The sequence below is a fragment of the Panulirus ornatus genome, chromosome 38 (assembly GCF_036320965.1).
Source record: "Panulirus ornatus isolate Po-2019 chromosome 38, ASM3632096v1, whole genome shotgun sequence".
Classification (NCBI taxonomy): domain Eukaryota; kingdom Metazoa; phylum Arthropoda; class Malacostraca; order Decapoda; family Palinuridae; genus Panulirus; species Panulirus ornatus.
This window is the reverse complement of record NC_092261.1, coordinates 6,695,240-6,711,918: the sequence shown is the minus strand read 5'-3', so window position 1 is coordinate 6,711,918 and position 16,679 is coordinate 6,695,240. Positions and strand designations below refer to the sequence as shown.

At 40.8% G+C, this 16,679-nt stretch overlaps 1 protein-coding gene across 11 annotated transcripts in view; it reads right to left on the bottom strand.

Annotated features, from left to right (window-relative positions):
* Positions 1–16,679, bottom strand: part of LOC139760854 (uncharacterized) — a 206,610-nt gene that overhangs the window by 65,331 nt on the left and 124,600 nt on the right. For 10 of the 11 annotated variants that reach the window (XM_071684550.1, XM_071684559.1, XM_071684555.1 and 7 more), the window contains one exon: positions 345–501. In XM_071684550.1, coding sequence (XP_071540651.1) covers positions 345–501 — 157 coding nt within the window. Of the gene's footprint in view, positions 1–344; positions 502–9,642; positions 10,123–16,679 lie in introns of those variants that run through there. The other variant, XM_071684552.1, reaches the window with a different exon arrangement.

Below are 16,679 nucleotides of genomic sequence, written 5' to 3'. Positions count from 1 at the left end.
TTTCTTAGTAAAACCCTTCATTTTAATTCTACTACACATATGTTACGTCTATCTAGTCATAGTTCAAAAGTACTGTAAAAGAGTATTTAAGATACACTAAATTCACTGAGCCATCCACAGGCATGGTGATAAGTCTGTTTATTTATCTGTTTTCTTTTCATAACGACAGATTTTAAAATTTCATTGCATTTTACAAAATTTATATCACTTCCCTGACAAATGGTTAGTGTAACAATCAGCTCACACCATCAAAAGTATTTTCATACATCATAAAAACTCATATCATATCCATTCTAAACTTGGAGCTAAAAACTCATTCTGAAACTGTAAAATGCCTTCTGTACCTTGGTGCCCTCAACTGAAATGATACGATAGAGTTGTCGTGTAGAGTCGTAGAAAAAGGACACCGACACCGCCGATGACGATGCCGGGATCCATGACCTCTTAGTCTTTGGGTCGATATGGAACACGTGCGCTTTGCACGAGAAAATGGGTTGCTCCCTGGAAAAAGAAGAAACATAAAGTCAGTGATACATAACAATAATCTCCTCTACCATAAAAATAACCATTTTTACTGTATCTATAAAGCTTCAGTACTATTACTTCTTTCATAATTATTTATATGACTTGTACTGCATAAAATGAGTATGCTTTCTACAATGTACAGATTACGTTAATACACAAACAGCATTTTTGAAGGCATTCAGTTCTTCTTATAAGACAATATAAAATTCGAATGTGCAATATATCAAAATATTATCCGCTTTAAATACAGCAAAACAATAATTATGAAAGCAGTGAAATACTATGGAATAAGCAAGCAAATCATGTAAGAATCAGATAGGCAATACACAAGGGTTTCAACATACAAAAAAGTTTTACAGTATTTAATGTATACCTCTTGATAGTTTCAGAAGTCTTCTACAACCACAGCTTGGTTGAAGACCAAGCTGTTGTGTTGCTTCTATTCAGTTAGGCTGTTGAAGGTCAAACCATGGGCTACATCTTTGACCTTGGGCTACATCACCACCAAATCTTGGCTGGTCTGATATACTTTATAAGTAAATTTCCTGACCCTCTTTAGATTTCTTCACTGAACAATCCATAGTACTTCCAATTGCTGCAAACAATGTACCAAACACTTTTGTGCAAATATATTCTTTACTGCATCTTTCAATTTCATTTTGGATATCTTACAGGGTCTTTGACATTTGGAGTGCTTTTTGCATTCAACCATTTTGTATTTTGTTTCTCAGAAGTGATTCCCAGCTTATCATATACAGCTACCCTTCTATCCCCACATGCTACCCACCACCATTACTACATTATCCCAATCCCAACACTGCCTATCACCATAATTACTCTGCCCTCTAGCCTCACACTCTGCCCATCACCTTACTCACTTCAATTGCCTCATTACGACAGATTAATGGGTGCTTCTGCCAGCATCTTGACTGCCTTCTTTCCCTGGCACTTCCCTGAAAGGGTTCCACCTGATCTGCTACCTCCAGGTCACTCAATGGCTGGATCTGCACTGCCACCTTCAGGTCACTCACTGGTTGTACCTAAACCAACACCTCCAGTTCACTTTCTGGCTCCACAAGATCTGCTATCTCCAAGTCTATGATATCTCCACCAAACCACCACCTCTAGGTAGCTCATCAGTTCCAATTGAACTACTACCTCCTGGTCACTCATTAGTTGTACCTAAAGTACCACATGTAGTTCACTCACTGGCTCCACCTGAACTGCCACCTCCAGGTCTCTAAGTGTCTCCACCTGAATTGTCACCTACTGGTCACTAATTTGCTCCTCACGAACTGCCACCTCTGGAGCACTCACTGCCATTGCAAAGGGAAGACCTCCTGAAGTACAAGTGAACTGAAATGGCTCCACCTGACCTGCTTTCTCCAGGTCACACACAGGAATCACCTGAACTACTGCCTCCATGTCAATCACTGGGTTCATCTGAATTACCATGTCCAGATCTCACATTGGTTGGACCTGAACTGCCACCTCCACGTTAACTCACTGCCTCCATCTGAACTGCCATCTCTAGGTCACACTGGCTCCACTTGAACTACTGCCTGAAGGTCTCTCAGTGGCTGGCTCTGCCTGAACTGCAAACTGCAGATCACTCATTGGTTCTATCTGAACATCCTCCTCCAGTTCATTTGCAGGCTTCATTTGAACTAGCACTGATAGGCCACTCACTGGTTGGATTTGAACTAGCACCTTCATGTGTCTCACTAATGGACATGAACTGCTACCCCCATATCTCTAGGTCATCTACACTATCACAGCTTCCGGCCAGCCACCTACATGTCACTATCATTATGGCAACAAAGTCATTTCTAATGCCTCTGGCTCCATGTGACCTTCAGCATCACAGCCTTCAGAATACCCCCCCCCAAAAAAAATACTTATACTTTCATACCATTTCTAACCCTATAATCTCTAGGTTACCTTTTCAGCACCTGCATCCTAAGTTACTTCCACCCGGTTGCTGCTGCCTGGTATATACCTGGCGCAGTATTCAGGGGTCTTCACACCCACAGCCCGGGCTGAGCCAAGGCGGTTGGATTAGGTCGTTAATTGACCAGCTTATTGGAAGCCGCAGCCCTCAAGCCCAAACAGCCCTCACAGCTTGGCTGGTCTGGTAGACTGTGCAGGAACTAACCAGTGCATTCTTAAACTTCACTGTGCATCCTGTGCTGTTTCAGAAGGTAGCTGGCAAGGTGCTGAATAGTCTTGGTCCCTGGATGTTTACAGTTTCTCATTTAGTGTATATTGCACCTTTGCATTTCAGAGGATATATTTTACAGTCTTCCATGCCTGTTGTGCCAGTAAGATATTACATCTGAATGTAAGTTCAGAACCATAACTTCTAGGATTCTCTATGTATAATTGATGATAAACCTCTCTCGTCTGCCTCCAGAGAGTCCAGTGTCAAAGATTTCTGCTGTTTCCAGTAATCTGGGTATTTTACCACATACATAAAGACTGTGAAAAATCTTTGAACAGTTTTTGATTCATAAATTTTGCCCACCTTGTGGGGTGATATTAGGACACAACAATATTCAATTTACGAAAGAAGTAGCATTTTGAATAATATCAATATTGGTGTTTCTTGTCCTGTCTTGAGGGTTCGCAGAATCCAGCTGGCCATTCTTCTTGAGAAGGCAACTCGTTTTGTTGTGTTCACTGAAGGTGAGGTCATTAACGTTTTTCTTCCCAGTTAAAGACTTTGTTTATGTCTCTTTGTAGCCTTTCTGCATCTTCTATTGATGTGATTTTCATACCAATGTCAGATATAAGAATGAGGAAGAGGAGGGGTGCAAGTTCAGTTCTTTGGAGGACCAAGCTTTTTATTGCAGAGACACTGCAGGTGGCAACCAAGCATTCCGATGTTAGTTTAAAAGTTGTATAACCATCCAGCATATTTTTGCGTTCTTCCCATCTGTTATATTTTATGTGCTATGATACCATGGTCACCTTAGCAATGTCTGTGTAAATCACATCAGCATTTTCTTTGTTTTATAGAGCTTCAACTATCATTTCATAGTAGTCAAGCAACTGAGAAAGGAAAGATCTCACCATGAAACCATATTTTCCAGGGTTATGTAGACTGTTCACTTCCATAATTTCTAACAGCTTGCCTCTTAGGACTCTATCAGGTCATCCCCACTCCCATTTCCAGGTTATTACTTCCACTACCACATCATCAAGACTTCTGCCTCCAGGTTCCCACAACCAGGTCACTGCCACTTCCACATCACCACCAACCTCACCTCCAGGTTACTTCCACTAAAAGATTGCCATTACTCCTGGCTCCAGGTTACTTCACTTATCAGATCACTACCACTCCTACATCCAGGTTACTTCCACTACCAGGTCATCACCATACCAAGCTCTGGGTTACTTCCATTACCAGGTTACCTCAATCCCAGCTTTTAGTTACTTCCACTACTAAGTCACCATCACTCCCAGCTATAGGTTACTTCTACTAAATGTCACTATCAACCCTACCTCCATGTTATGTTACTTCCACTATCAAACTAGTCCATGTTACCACTATCAGGTCACTGCCATGTTTAGATCATCAACCTCATCTCCTGCTTACTTCATTTATCAGATAATTACCACCCTTGCCTCCAGGTTACCTCCACTACCAGGTCACCACCACATCAAGCTGCAGGTTACTTCCACTACCAGGTCACCACAACATCAAGCTCCAGGTTACTTCCACTACCAGGTCACCACCACATCAAGCTCCAAGTTACTTCCATTACCAGGTCACCATCACTACCAGCTCTAAGTTACTTTCACTCAAAGTGACTATCATTCCTTCCTCTGTTATTTCCATTACCAGGTCACCTGACTCCAGTCTTGTGGATATTTCCACGATCAGGTTACTATCACTCCCATTGCCAGGTTACTAAGTCACCTTCACTAATGCCTCCGCATTACTTTACAACCAGGTCATCTCCACTACCAACTTGATTACATCCACTATCAGGTCACCACCAACTGCAGGTTATGTCTATCACCTTCAGGAAACCCCATGATAATCGTATCTACTAATAAAGCCATTTCATTGCCTTCACCACTATGAAATCCTGTTCACCACCTCCACTGCCACTATCATCATCCTCTTCTGTGCCACTACCTGGTCACTGCCTACCACTACCACTCCCAGGTCATCTATAACAATCTCTCTTCTAGGTCAACCCCTGTGTCAACTCTTCCAATACCTCTCCTCAGTCACCTCCACCAGTGTCACTCATAGGTCAACTCTATTTATGCTACTATAGTCTTCTATGGAAAGTGACCTCAAAGACACCACAAATACTGACCTAACAATAAGAGAAAATACCACAGGAAATGACACATATGGAAATGTTCTGGAAGTTACCAAAGAAAATGACTCAATGATAGAAAGAGGGAATGAAACTATGGAAGGTGTTATCATGGGAAGTGGAGGCCAGAAAGAAATCACAGACATAAACATAGACAGGTACAGAGAGAGATGGGATGAGCAAAATACTAAAGAACAAAGGATACCACTTTCAAAGGGATTATGCATATTTGGCAAGAGTGGCACCCCATACTGGTGAAAATGTAAATTCCAACACCCTGTTGAATGGCTTACCTTGCTTAAGAAAGGAAAATGCAATTTTCATGAATGACATACATTCTACCACCCCAAAAAGACTTAATTCATTACTGGGGAATAGACTTTGCTGAAAATGGTGATGCCAAGGTCATCATTTGGCAGGGATGTAAGAGCTATTAACTTTAAGTGATTACACACACACATATCCACACACACAAAGATATAAAAAAAGACAGGGCACTTAAAGATGCCCAGTGAGATATATGACACTCCACCCAGCCAGCTTATGCAAGGTATAAAAGGGGCAAGGCATAAGTAAAACAATTTACGAAAAGAGGAAAAGAGAAATTTTGAAAACAATATTGCAACAAGGCAGGTGAAAATCCAAAACTTTTCCATAAATTCATCAGGATTAGATTGTCAGTTACAAAGCAGCTAATCAGGTTAAGGATTCTGAGAGAAAAATGATTGAGGATGATGTAAGGATATGCACGGAACTGAATAACAAAAAGTGTTTTCACTGTGGAAGACACTATAGCCCCATCAATAGTGAGATGGGATGGGGAGGTGGCTTTACAAAACATCGAGATATCTAGAAAAGACATAAACATGACACTAACAGGTCATGACCCATACAAGGCATTTATGGTCTCAATGAAATTTCACCATAAGTGCTCAAGATGGTGCAGATACACTACAAGCACCTCTTGAAATACTAGTCAAGATATTGCTGGAGAAAGGCAAAAGTGCCAAAGGAATGGAAAAGTGCAAACCTCATACCAATCCTTGAAAAAAAAAGAGACTGTGAAGAAGTGTCAAACTACAAACCAGTCTCCTGATGAGTGTGGTCTTTAAGGTAATGGAAAATTTAATAAAAGAAAATGGATGACTTTCTACAAAGGAGAAATTACCTAAGTGAGAGGCAACATGGGTTTAGGTAAAGGAGGTCAAGTGAGGTGTAATGACCCTCTTAAATTACTGCAAGAGTGAGCTCCATGTCAGACAAAGGGGAAGGCTGGGCAGGCTGTATCTTGACTGCCAGAAAGTATTTGACATTGTAACACATGGAAGGCTGATTATGAAGCTAGAATTCCTGGTAGGAATAAGGGAGAGACTCCTGTGATGGATAATTAATTTAAGTGGAGAGTAACACAGGACACATTTCAGAGGAGCCTTCTCCAAATAGGTGGTTTAACTAGTGGGATGCTCAGGGTTGTTTTGGAACTACTATTCTTCTTAGTCTACATGAATGATATGCTTGAAGGTATGGACTCCTACCTCAATATCTCTAGGCACTGCAAAGGTTATGAGGGAAATAAAAAGTCAGCAAGACTGCATATACTTAAAAGGGGACCTAGTAAAAAGACTCCTTCGGGATTCTGTGAGTGCAAGTAACTTGAAAGTTGACATCATTACTAGCCTATCATCTGAGTCCCACATTAAGAAAATAGTAAAAGATCTAAATCATCTGGCAAATATCAGTACAGCTTTCAAGTATATGGACAAGGAAATATTTAGCCACAGTTCATACCCTTCATAAGGCCAAAATGAAAATATGATTCTCAGGTACGGTCACCAAACCTAAAAAGGCACAAAGAGCTAATAGAAAAGATCTAGAGGAGGGCAACATCATACATAAATTCAAGAAGTATGACTGCAGAGCACTTCTAAGAGACAGGGCCCCATGAGTGAAAAGTAAAACTCCCTCCCCATACAATGCAAAAATGTAAGTACTAATAGATAATTACAGTACACACATCGGCCTCCGTGGCATAGTGGTCAGCGTTTCTTGACAATGATCAGCACAAGCCATTCTGATGTTGGACCCACATGGGTTCAATATCCTGAGCTTGGCAGTCAGCTTTCACCCAACCCAAGTGTTCATCCTCTCCTTCAGGCTGATAGTTAAAGGGGTATCTGGCTTCGGCTCTGTGTGAGTGTGTTTATAAAGAAATGCAAAACACCACTTGTGTGAGCACTAAACATTCTCTGGACAAAGGGTCTGGATACTGAAATCTTCCCTGAGAATCTGAAAATGATCCACAGTGCACCATCAAAAAAAAAATCTTAAAAGAACCTTAACTTTTTGGAATCATATAATCAACTCAGCTCATGTCAACATAGTTTTAGGGAGGCATAATCTTGCCTTTGTCTACTGCCTGACTACTATCATAAACGGTAGAGGCAATAAATAACAAACAAGACCCTAATATGACAAACAAACTTTTCAAAACCCTTTAATAAATGTGACCATGGTATCAAAACAAACATGAGTGGAAAACTGGAAGATGAACATGTATCATTTTGACAAACATCACTTGTAAATCACACTATTTTGTGTTTCCATAGTAAAAATCCCAGTTCTTCAAGGAATCGTACTTGCAACCCTTTAGTTCCTCATTTCCATATCTGATACTGATGCAACAGTTTCATATATATTCTGTTGTAGATGATACTAATGTCAGTATGAAAACATCACCAACAAAAGATGCTCTGGTACTAAAATCAAGCATGAGCAAGGAAAACAACATACTTTTCTGATATATACTTTGTTGCTTTATTTGTACATCAGCAACTTACATTCTTAGCTTTCAGTGTCTATCATCTCTCCTTCTATTGTAATTAAATTTAGTTTATCAATAAACTAAACTATCAAGTATCTTTGTCCCCAATTTCAAAATGTATTTTCAACTCCATACTTTTCCGCTTTTTGAAGGTGAGTTTATCAATTCTAGTATGGCAATTCTCTCCCCCCTCTATCAAGTTCTCCCCCATTTTCTCTCCAGTATGGTGCTTAATTTCCATTCTTTTACTTCCTCCTTTACTTACTTATTTCTTTTTTCTTTTTAATCTCTAGGCCTTGAAGGCCCATGGCAGGCAGTGGTAAGTGAAGGGATGTGTTGCCGGCAACGTTTGCCTGTTTTGCTATTCATTTCCCCTCCACGTGAGAGTTAAGGAAACATTTATTTAAGGGAGATCCCTGCAGAAAGACAGTTCACAGGAGGACCTACCACAACTCCAAAATTTGAGAACAAGGATACAAATTGAGAGAACACCAAAACATCCCAATTGTGACAGATAAGGAAAATTCAAATTTTCCTATATTCCCTTCCAATAATACCGAATTACTTTTCTTATGTTGAAGGCTCGTCACAGACAAAAGTCCACATCAAGGCTGGGCCTTAATTGAAATATAGAGAGAATTATGAAATGGAAAAAGCAAAGAGGGAAAGTATTTACTAATCTTTGAGAAAGTGAAAGACCTGTCTTTGGTGGGAAAGCATGAGAAGGTAAGAGTTCCAAAGCTTCAACGTGTAGGGAAAGATATTATTACTTCTATTATAAAGTCTATTATAATAAAATGAGAGCAAAATAAAAAGTGATTTATCACATTCTAGCCAATGACAGTCACCTTAAGAGGAACACCAAGTTCTTATTCTTTATGTGCCATATAAGATCAGACTGACTTAAAACCAATAAAATATATCACATACAGGCAAAATACATCAACAAACATAGTAGTATCACATACTAAAATGGATAACCTACTTCAGATGGCTTGACAAGCTGCTCTACCACAAATTACTACCTCCAGCACTCATCACCAACCAGCCATCTTAATATCATTGGATATTGTGACACGGGAGACAGCGACAAAGCAAAATAAATAAATATAAATTGTGATATTTACCCACGAAATGGCAACAGTATTGAATCAGTCCAATAAACATCATGATAAAATGACTGAAACAGAAGGTCCAATTTACATCATGTCACAGTATGGTATACTAACAGTAAGCTAAGTTGTTTCAGGCATAATCCATACATAATAATTTGATTGGTGATTATCACATACTAAAATGGGTACATCTACTTTAGACGGCTTGACAAGCTGCTCTGTACCACAAATTACTACCTACAGCCCTCATCACCAGCCAGTCGTCTTAATATCATTTAGACATTGTGATACTTACCCACGAAATGGCAACAGTATAAAATCTGTTCAATCTACATCATGATAAAATTATTGAAACAGAAGGTCCAATTTACATCATGTCACAGTATGGTATACTAACAGTAAGTTGTTTCAGGCATAATCCTAACATAATAATTAGATTGGTGATTACTACATACTAAAATGGATAAATCTAACAGTAAGCTAAGTTGTTTCAGGCATAATCCATACATAATAATTTGATTGGTGATTATCACATACTAAAATGGGTTCATCTACTTTAGACGGCTTGACAAGCTGCTCTGTATCACAAATTACTACCTACAGCCCTCATCAACAGCCAGTCGTCTTAAGATCATTATATATTGTGATATTTACCCACGAAATGGCAACAGTATTGAATCTGTTCAATTCACATCATGATAAAATGACTGAAACAGAAGGTCCAATTTACATCATGTCAGAATATGGTATACTAACAGTAAGTTGTTTCAGGCATAATCCATACATGAGAATTAGATTGGTGTAACTTTTAGTACCCCCTCCCATTACATGAATCTCAATTACTCACAAAGACATTCTCTCTGAATTACAAATATGGAACGTAAACCCACTGCTCTTAGAGGTCGCCCTGCATCATAAAAAGAGTGCATCACATCTGTTTCTGAGAGGTTCTGATGCCACTGTCGCTTGTAAGATAAACTTTACAATTTCTGGTCAATGTTTTTAGGCACTTGTTCTTTACAGTAATATTCTACGCTATTTTTCTTTTTACTTATTGATTTATATTCCTTATTCCTCCATATATCTCAATGCGGTAAAATTACAGTTTCAGACATCCACCGGAAGACTGAGATTTTGGGTGAAGGAAATCACTAATGGTAACAATTTGCGACAGAAATGGTCAGCGGCAAAAAAAAAAAAAAAAAAAAAAAAAAAAAAAAAAAAAAAAGTTCAAAGTGCATCAAACACAATTTCATCCAAACCAAATCTAACCTAACAAACATAACCTATATGTTCCAAATTTTTTTTGTTTTATTCTTCTCTATTACCCTTCAGTTTTCTCCAGCTTATTTTCCCCTCAGCCAGGATGGTGGTGGAGGGAATGGAGAAATGTTGCCGATACTTATGCACTTTAATCGTATTATCCTTATCCAGCACAGTTTACAAAGGCAAGGACATTAATCTATGTAAGGCTTTCATAATACCTGGTTTAGGCAGGTTTCTAGGTCTCTACCCGATAAGATACAAGTAGTAGTTTCTTAATATAATTAATATAAAATCACCCGTTGGTACTACATTACTGCTCAAGCCTCGTCAGAAGCCTACACTACGTTCCCGATATAATTTTTTTTTTTTTTTTTACAAATCGTTATGAAGTACTAACCGTATAACTAAAAAAAAAAAAAATGGGGCTGGGAAAACACGTCTGTGCAATACTATCTTTAACCATTAAAAAATCTCGCAGTTACGTCACCTAGGAACTAACGAAGTACAGTTCTAAGCACTCTGTTCTCACTAGCCATAATTTGTTCGATGCAATTATTTCTCCTCCCAGTACATACACTAGTTTTAAATGCTTAAGAAATGTGATGTTCTCACTAGCCATAATTTGTTCGATGCAATACTTTCTCTTCCCAGTACATACACTTAGTTTTAAATGCTTAGGAAATGTGACAGCCAAGGCTTCAGCGTAATCAGATCATCAGACCTGAAGTGGGTTTCAAGGCCTCTGCTTTGTTTGGCTTGAGTTATTCCTGAATATCAAGCAGCACACATTCACACGTCCACCCAACTGTATGTGCCACCACAGTTTCTTCACTAGGACTGAGCTTTACACAAAGGAAGTCACTGGAAATGGACGAAATCTATATTCTCTTTTGAGTTTTACAAAAAAATATATATGATTAAATAATGAACATATACAGTGTATGTAAAGGTTAAATAAATGAGACCAACACCAATGCATACACAACCCTTCTAGCTTAGGTGTGAGCTGGTCGCTGCGAGAACGAAATGCAACAAAGCTCACGTTTAGGTATATTTATGCAGGATGCCTTATTCAGCATGGAAGCTTCTAAAAGCAGCTTGCGCTTACAGTGCATTTGACAATCTGACTTAACACTATACATACAAAGTGAAATACATCTCTTGACATCTGTCAGCGCCAACTCTAGCTCACCTCCGCCAGCACCACTCAGGATTCCCCTCTACCAGTGTCACTCTCAGGTCACCTCTACCAGTGCCACTCCAGGTCACCTTTACCAGTGCCAATCATGTCATCCCTTCCACCGCCAATCTCGGGTCATCTCAATTATATCTATTCCCAGTGCCACGCATGGGTCACCTCTTACAATACAGCAACCAGGTTAAATCCTCTATTACGTGTCTTCGTTCATCTTCTACCAATGCCACCGTTACCAGTGCCACTCCTAAGTCATAACTACCAATGCCAATTCTCAGAAACCTCCTCCAGTGCCACCCTTGGTTTAAATCCATCAGTGCTACTCCTGGGTCACTTCTAGTACCGGGTCACCTCTATTAGTCATTCCTGGGTCACAGCTACTAGCACCATTCCTGACTCACCTCAACCAGTCCCATTCCCAGGTCACCTCTGCCAGTGCCACTCCTGGGTCATCTCTAACAGTGTCACTCTCGGGTCACTTCAGCCAATGCCACTCCTAGGTCACCCTAAACACTGCCACTCCAGGTCACCTCAACCTTAGCCACCTCCTGGTGTGCCTCGGAGTGGTGGTAAAGCAAGGTTCTGTGGGCTGGACGGGACAGGTGTGCTTGTGACTAACGCTGCTGCTTTAGCTGTTTAATAATTATAGCTCCTTTTACTTATAATAACGGTGCCGTTGCTCCACCTCTTCATGTAGCAGCTCCTGTTGTTTCTGCTGCTAAAGATAGTCTATACAAAACTTGTTCTTGCTGCCACTACTCTTCACGGCGCTGCTGTTACTGCCACCGATGCTGTTGTTCCTGGAGTGTGTTTCACCGCTGTTACTGTCTTCTAAAGCTGTTGTTCCTGCTTCAGCTACTGTTGCTCTTGTTGGTCTGTCGGTGCCCCTTATGTTCAAGTCACTCATGCTTTACCTCCTTCGTCCGCCACTGTTTCTATTACGTCAACTACTCTTGTTACTACAATTTTTTGTATCGTTGCTCGATTATTTTTGTTTCCTGCTTTAGCTGATAATTTCACCGGTTGTTTCAACCCGATCAAACTGTATCTACATGAACACCATAAAATACAGGTCATCGCAAGTCACCACAACCAGATCCCATCTACCATCAACAAGAACAGAGCAAATCCATCATCATGACATCGTATCATCACCACTAACACATGCATCCCACCACACCACCAGCAAGATCATCCAACCTCCTAGGAGGTGCAGGGTCTGCCTGTGCAGAATGGCAGCATTCCCTAACCTCATGAACCCTCTTCTACCATACCAACTACGCCTCAAAACCAGCTGGTTTTGTCAAGCACACTACCACACACACAGTCACACAAGTTTTTTGCTCACACACAACCTACAGGCAATATAACATGTTTTTAACTCTCAGCAAAATATAAACAAACAACAAATGCACACATTCACCAGACACTGATTCTCATGAATACACAATCAACTTTCTTGTTCTTGGCCACACTAGTGTGCGCTCACTAATTACATGTGTGAGGAACAATGCGTTGTGCCTGAAAACAAAGAAAAACAGAACACTAAATATTTATTTACTTAAGGTAAGAGATGGTCTATGTTACCGGACTCCGCCTGCTCCAGGTTACAACGCCAGTGATGAATCACCCTTGGTTAGGCTGCATCACTGAGAGTACAGTCTCCTTTAAAGAACTTCTCATTCTACAGGAGTCCACATTTTTCCTCCTACTGGATGTAGCGCAGCCCCAGTCTGCAGAAGCCTTTAGAAAGAGGTCCTGGGTAACACCAGGACTCTTCGAAAGAGGTCTTGAAGTAAAGATGATAATACTAAAGTCTAAAACTGCATCTAACACACACCACCTATGTGCAGCGGAAGATTACTACACGGAAGGGGCGAAATTTTGGCTAAGGTTTTCTGGAATTTATAAATCTACATTCTGACGATAATCTCAGCACTTTCTGGCTAGAGAAAAATACCTAAAAACTAAAAAGTATTTACACAAAAACTATAAGTTTTGAAGAAAAACCACAGGAATTAATGTTTCACGAGCTGATAAATACCATCGGGATTCATGGCCTTATGAACAAAAATATAAGACATCAGTTTTTACTCCATCCCAATTCAAAACAGCCAATGGCAACGCATCTGCAGGTGCTGCTTCAGTACCAGAATCCTGGTGCTCCAATCCTGATAAGACAATGTAATAACCAACTGCATAAGGAACTCAAAACTTTGGAAAAAGAACTCTGGGCACCGGCAACATCACGAGTGTTTAAAAACTGCCAATGGAACTACTCTACACGTACACGAGGAAACAAAGCCATTCTAGAAAATGACAGGTCTGATGCGCAACCATCACAAGTTACATAAAGGTTTCTAAAAAAACAAAACAAAAACAAAAACAATATATATATATATATATATATATATATATATATATATATATATATATATATATATATATATATATATATATATATATATTTGATGTATGGAGTGGGGGAGTTACAAGGGGGTGTGGGATGAAGTTTGGAGTAAAGGTGAAACGGCAAGAGTAATGACGTGTGACTGAGATGAGATTTGCAAGAGATAGGCTGTGAGGAACAGTATGGCCTATAGGACAGAAGGGGTGATAAAGGTGTTGGGAGAAGAGAGAGTGAACATCTTAACCGTCCAGGGCCCGAAACTCTTTAAACACCTTTGCCAGTCATCATCAGAAACAGGATGGGACGCAACGTAGTGAAGTTTAAGAGTGCACTGGACAAGTACCTATGAAGTGTACCAGACCAGCCAGCTGTGGGGGCTATGTGGGCCTGAGGGCTGTGGCTTCCAACAGCTTGGTCGGCCAAAATCCAAATCCAACAGCTTTAGTGGGCTGTGGGGGGTGATGATCCCTTAAGTCTTCACCAGGTATGCACCTTCAACACCCCACCACAACCCTCCAGGACTATCTACAGCGAGAGGGCGAGGGTGAAGGATAGCTAGTCCATCAACTGTGACATCTTCACCTCCCCACTTATGTCATACATAAATAACAGAAACAGCTGAAGACTATACACAATGGAGGAAGTGCATTTAGTACAGCTCTGGCTATAACTCGGCCTAAAAGGTGAAGATCTAATATTCTATTCATTCCTTTGCATGCATCTAATGTGTGCTATCATTCCTTAGTAAGAAGTTTCAATCACCTTCGTAAAGTCTGCGAAAAAAAATCAAAATTTATCCTTCTTTCCTTACCATCTCCTTTGATCTTACCATGACGGTGGAACAGTTGTGAAAAGCTCAAGGTTGTCCACTTCCAGCCGGTACTGTCCTGGGCTGTGTAGGTTGTATATGGTTCAATATCAACACCCAGAACCACAACAGTTACACCTGTACCACATAAATCAACAATAAGAGGGCCACAGTGAGTATACCTGTTCCACACCCATCACCAGCAGGAGCCATGAATAACAACAGCACTCGAGACATACCAACTTGTACCACTGCCATCAATACTCACAACATATACGGGCACCCGTACTACACACAGTAGCAACCAGTCACACCTGTGCCCGACCACATCTATACACCCACAAAACCACATCAACTACACTAGTTCTACAACCACCGATACTTAAAAGCCACATCAACCACACCTACACCACAGTCGTCAACATTTAAAGCCACATCAACCACACCTACACCACATTCATCAACATCTAAAGCCACATCAACCACATCTACACCATATCCATTAACAGCGATTGCCACAGCAGCTACACCCACTCCATCCACGCTGTGGACCGCGGAGTTTCAACCCTTTTCAATAGTTTTCCACATCTATGTATAACACTAAAGTTCCCGAGTCCAGCAGCCAGACATGCAGATCAACATAAGCTACACCTGAGCCACATTCAAAGACACTCACGAGCCACTTTATGTACAGATGCGCTACTTTTACCACCAATGAGAACCGCAGTAACTGCCCCTGTCCTATACTCGCCGACACCCAAGAGTCAAAATAAACTTGCACCACATCCAACATAACCACATCACCTACACCACACACACAAATCTCCATCGGCATCACATGCACCAACATTGTTAGTAACATTAACTGCATCTGCACTACCACGGGTGTAGAGCATCTTCAGCTTCTTAAAACCAACCACCAATTGTAGCCTTGAACTACCCCCGCATGACAACTAGCAACACAACCTTGCTACATGTCAAACCGCATCACACCCATTAATCCCATGTACAACAACGGTGCGATATTTTCAGTGCAACGGTACAGCCCTGGATCAAGACCCTCGCGACCGTTGCCTATGATGTGATATGATCTTTGACCTGACACTTAACACTCGACCCTTGGGTATGATGGCAGGGCCTCTCAAATGACTCTTCATAGCCAAGTCAAAGGACAGACCATCCTACCCAAGGGTCGCACCGTCGAGGAGAGGATCGTACCGTTGTGCTCACGGGATGAACAATGGAACTACATGTGCAGTGCACGGTACATATATGGCATGCCTACACTCACCACTACCACCTGTGGAGCAGCGGTACCACCACACATGACAACTCACCTGCAACAGACAAAAGAAGATAGTGTTAACTGTGGTTCATAACATATATAACAGTACAAAGCATTAACGACTACACTAAAATGATTGGTCAACAGCTGCCCCTCGTACGCCACAGAGATCCACCTGTAAGTTAACATGGCTGGTCCTCCACCCGATCGTGTTTCACCTGGAAGTCAATACTGCTGGGCCTGCATACGCCACTAGGTTCCATCTGTAAGTCAATATGGCCAGCCTTGCACGCCACTATGTTTCACCTGTACGTTCATATGACCAACCTTGCGCGCCAGTAATTTCCACCTGTGGGTCAATATGGATAACCTTGCACGCCGCAAGCCAGCGCCCATCCAATGTAGCAACTAATAAAGCTCTTTTAATCCTCACCAGCAAGCATCATGTCGCGTGAATTTCACGTTGCCATCGTAACGTAACGATGCTTTTCTACCGCACAGTTGGTGTGCATCAAGTATGCACTGCAGGGAATGGATAAGGAAATATTCAAGATGTTCACATTCTACATCACGTCAAATCTAGAAGACATTTCTCAAGGTTGGTCATCGAAGTTAAAGAATCGCGAAGTATTATTAGGTAGGAGGGCAACAAATATGGTACCCCATTTCAGGGAGTTAGAGTGCAGGTTGACCTGATTTTAAACTTTAAAGTTTTAAAATCAGCTCGATGGTGTATAGCGTGAATAGCTGTTCGAAATGAAATCAAGACACAAGCCTTGAATGTTGTATGGTAGTGTAGAACTTCCTCCCCGTACAGTAAAAAATAACTGATGACAAATGAGTAATCAAACAAACGATAGCGAACGGTTCTAAGAAAGGTGCAAAGAGGCAGAAACCACAAGCGACAAGGAAAAAAACTA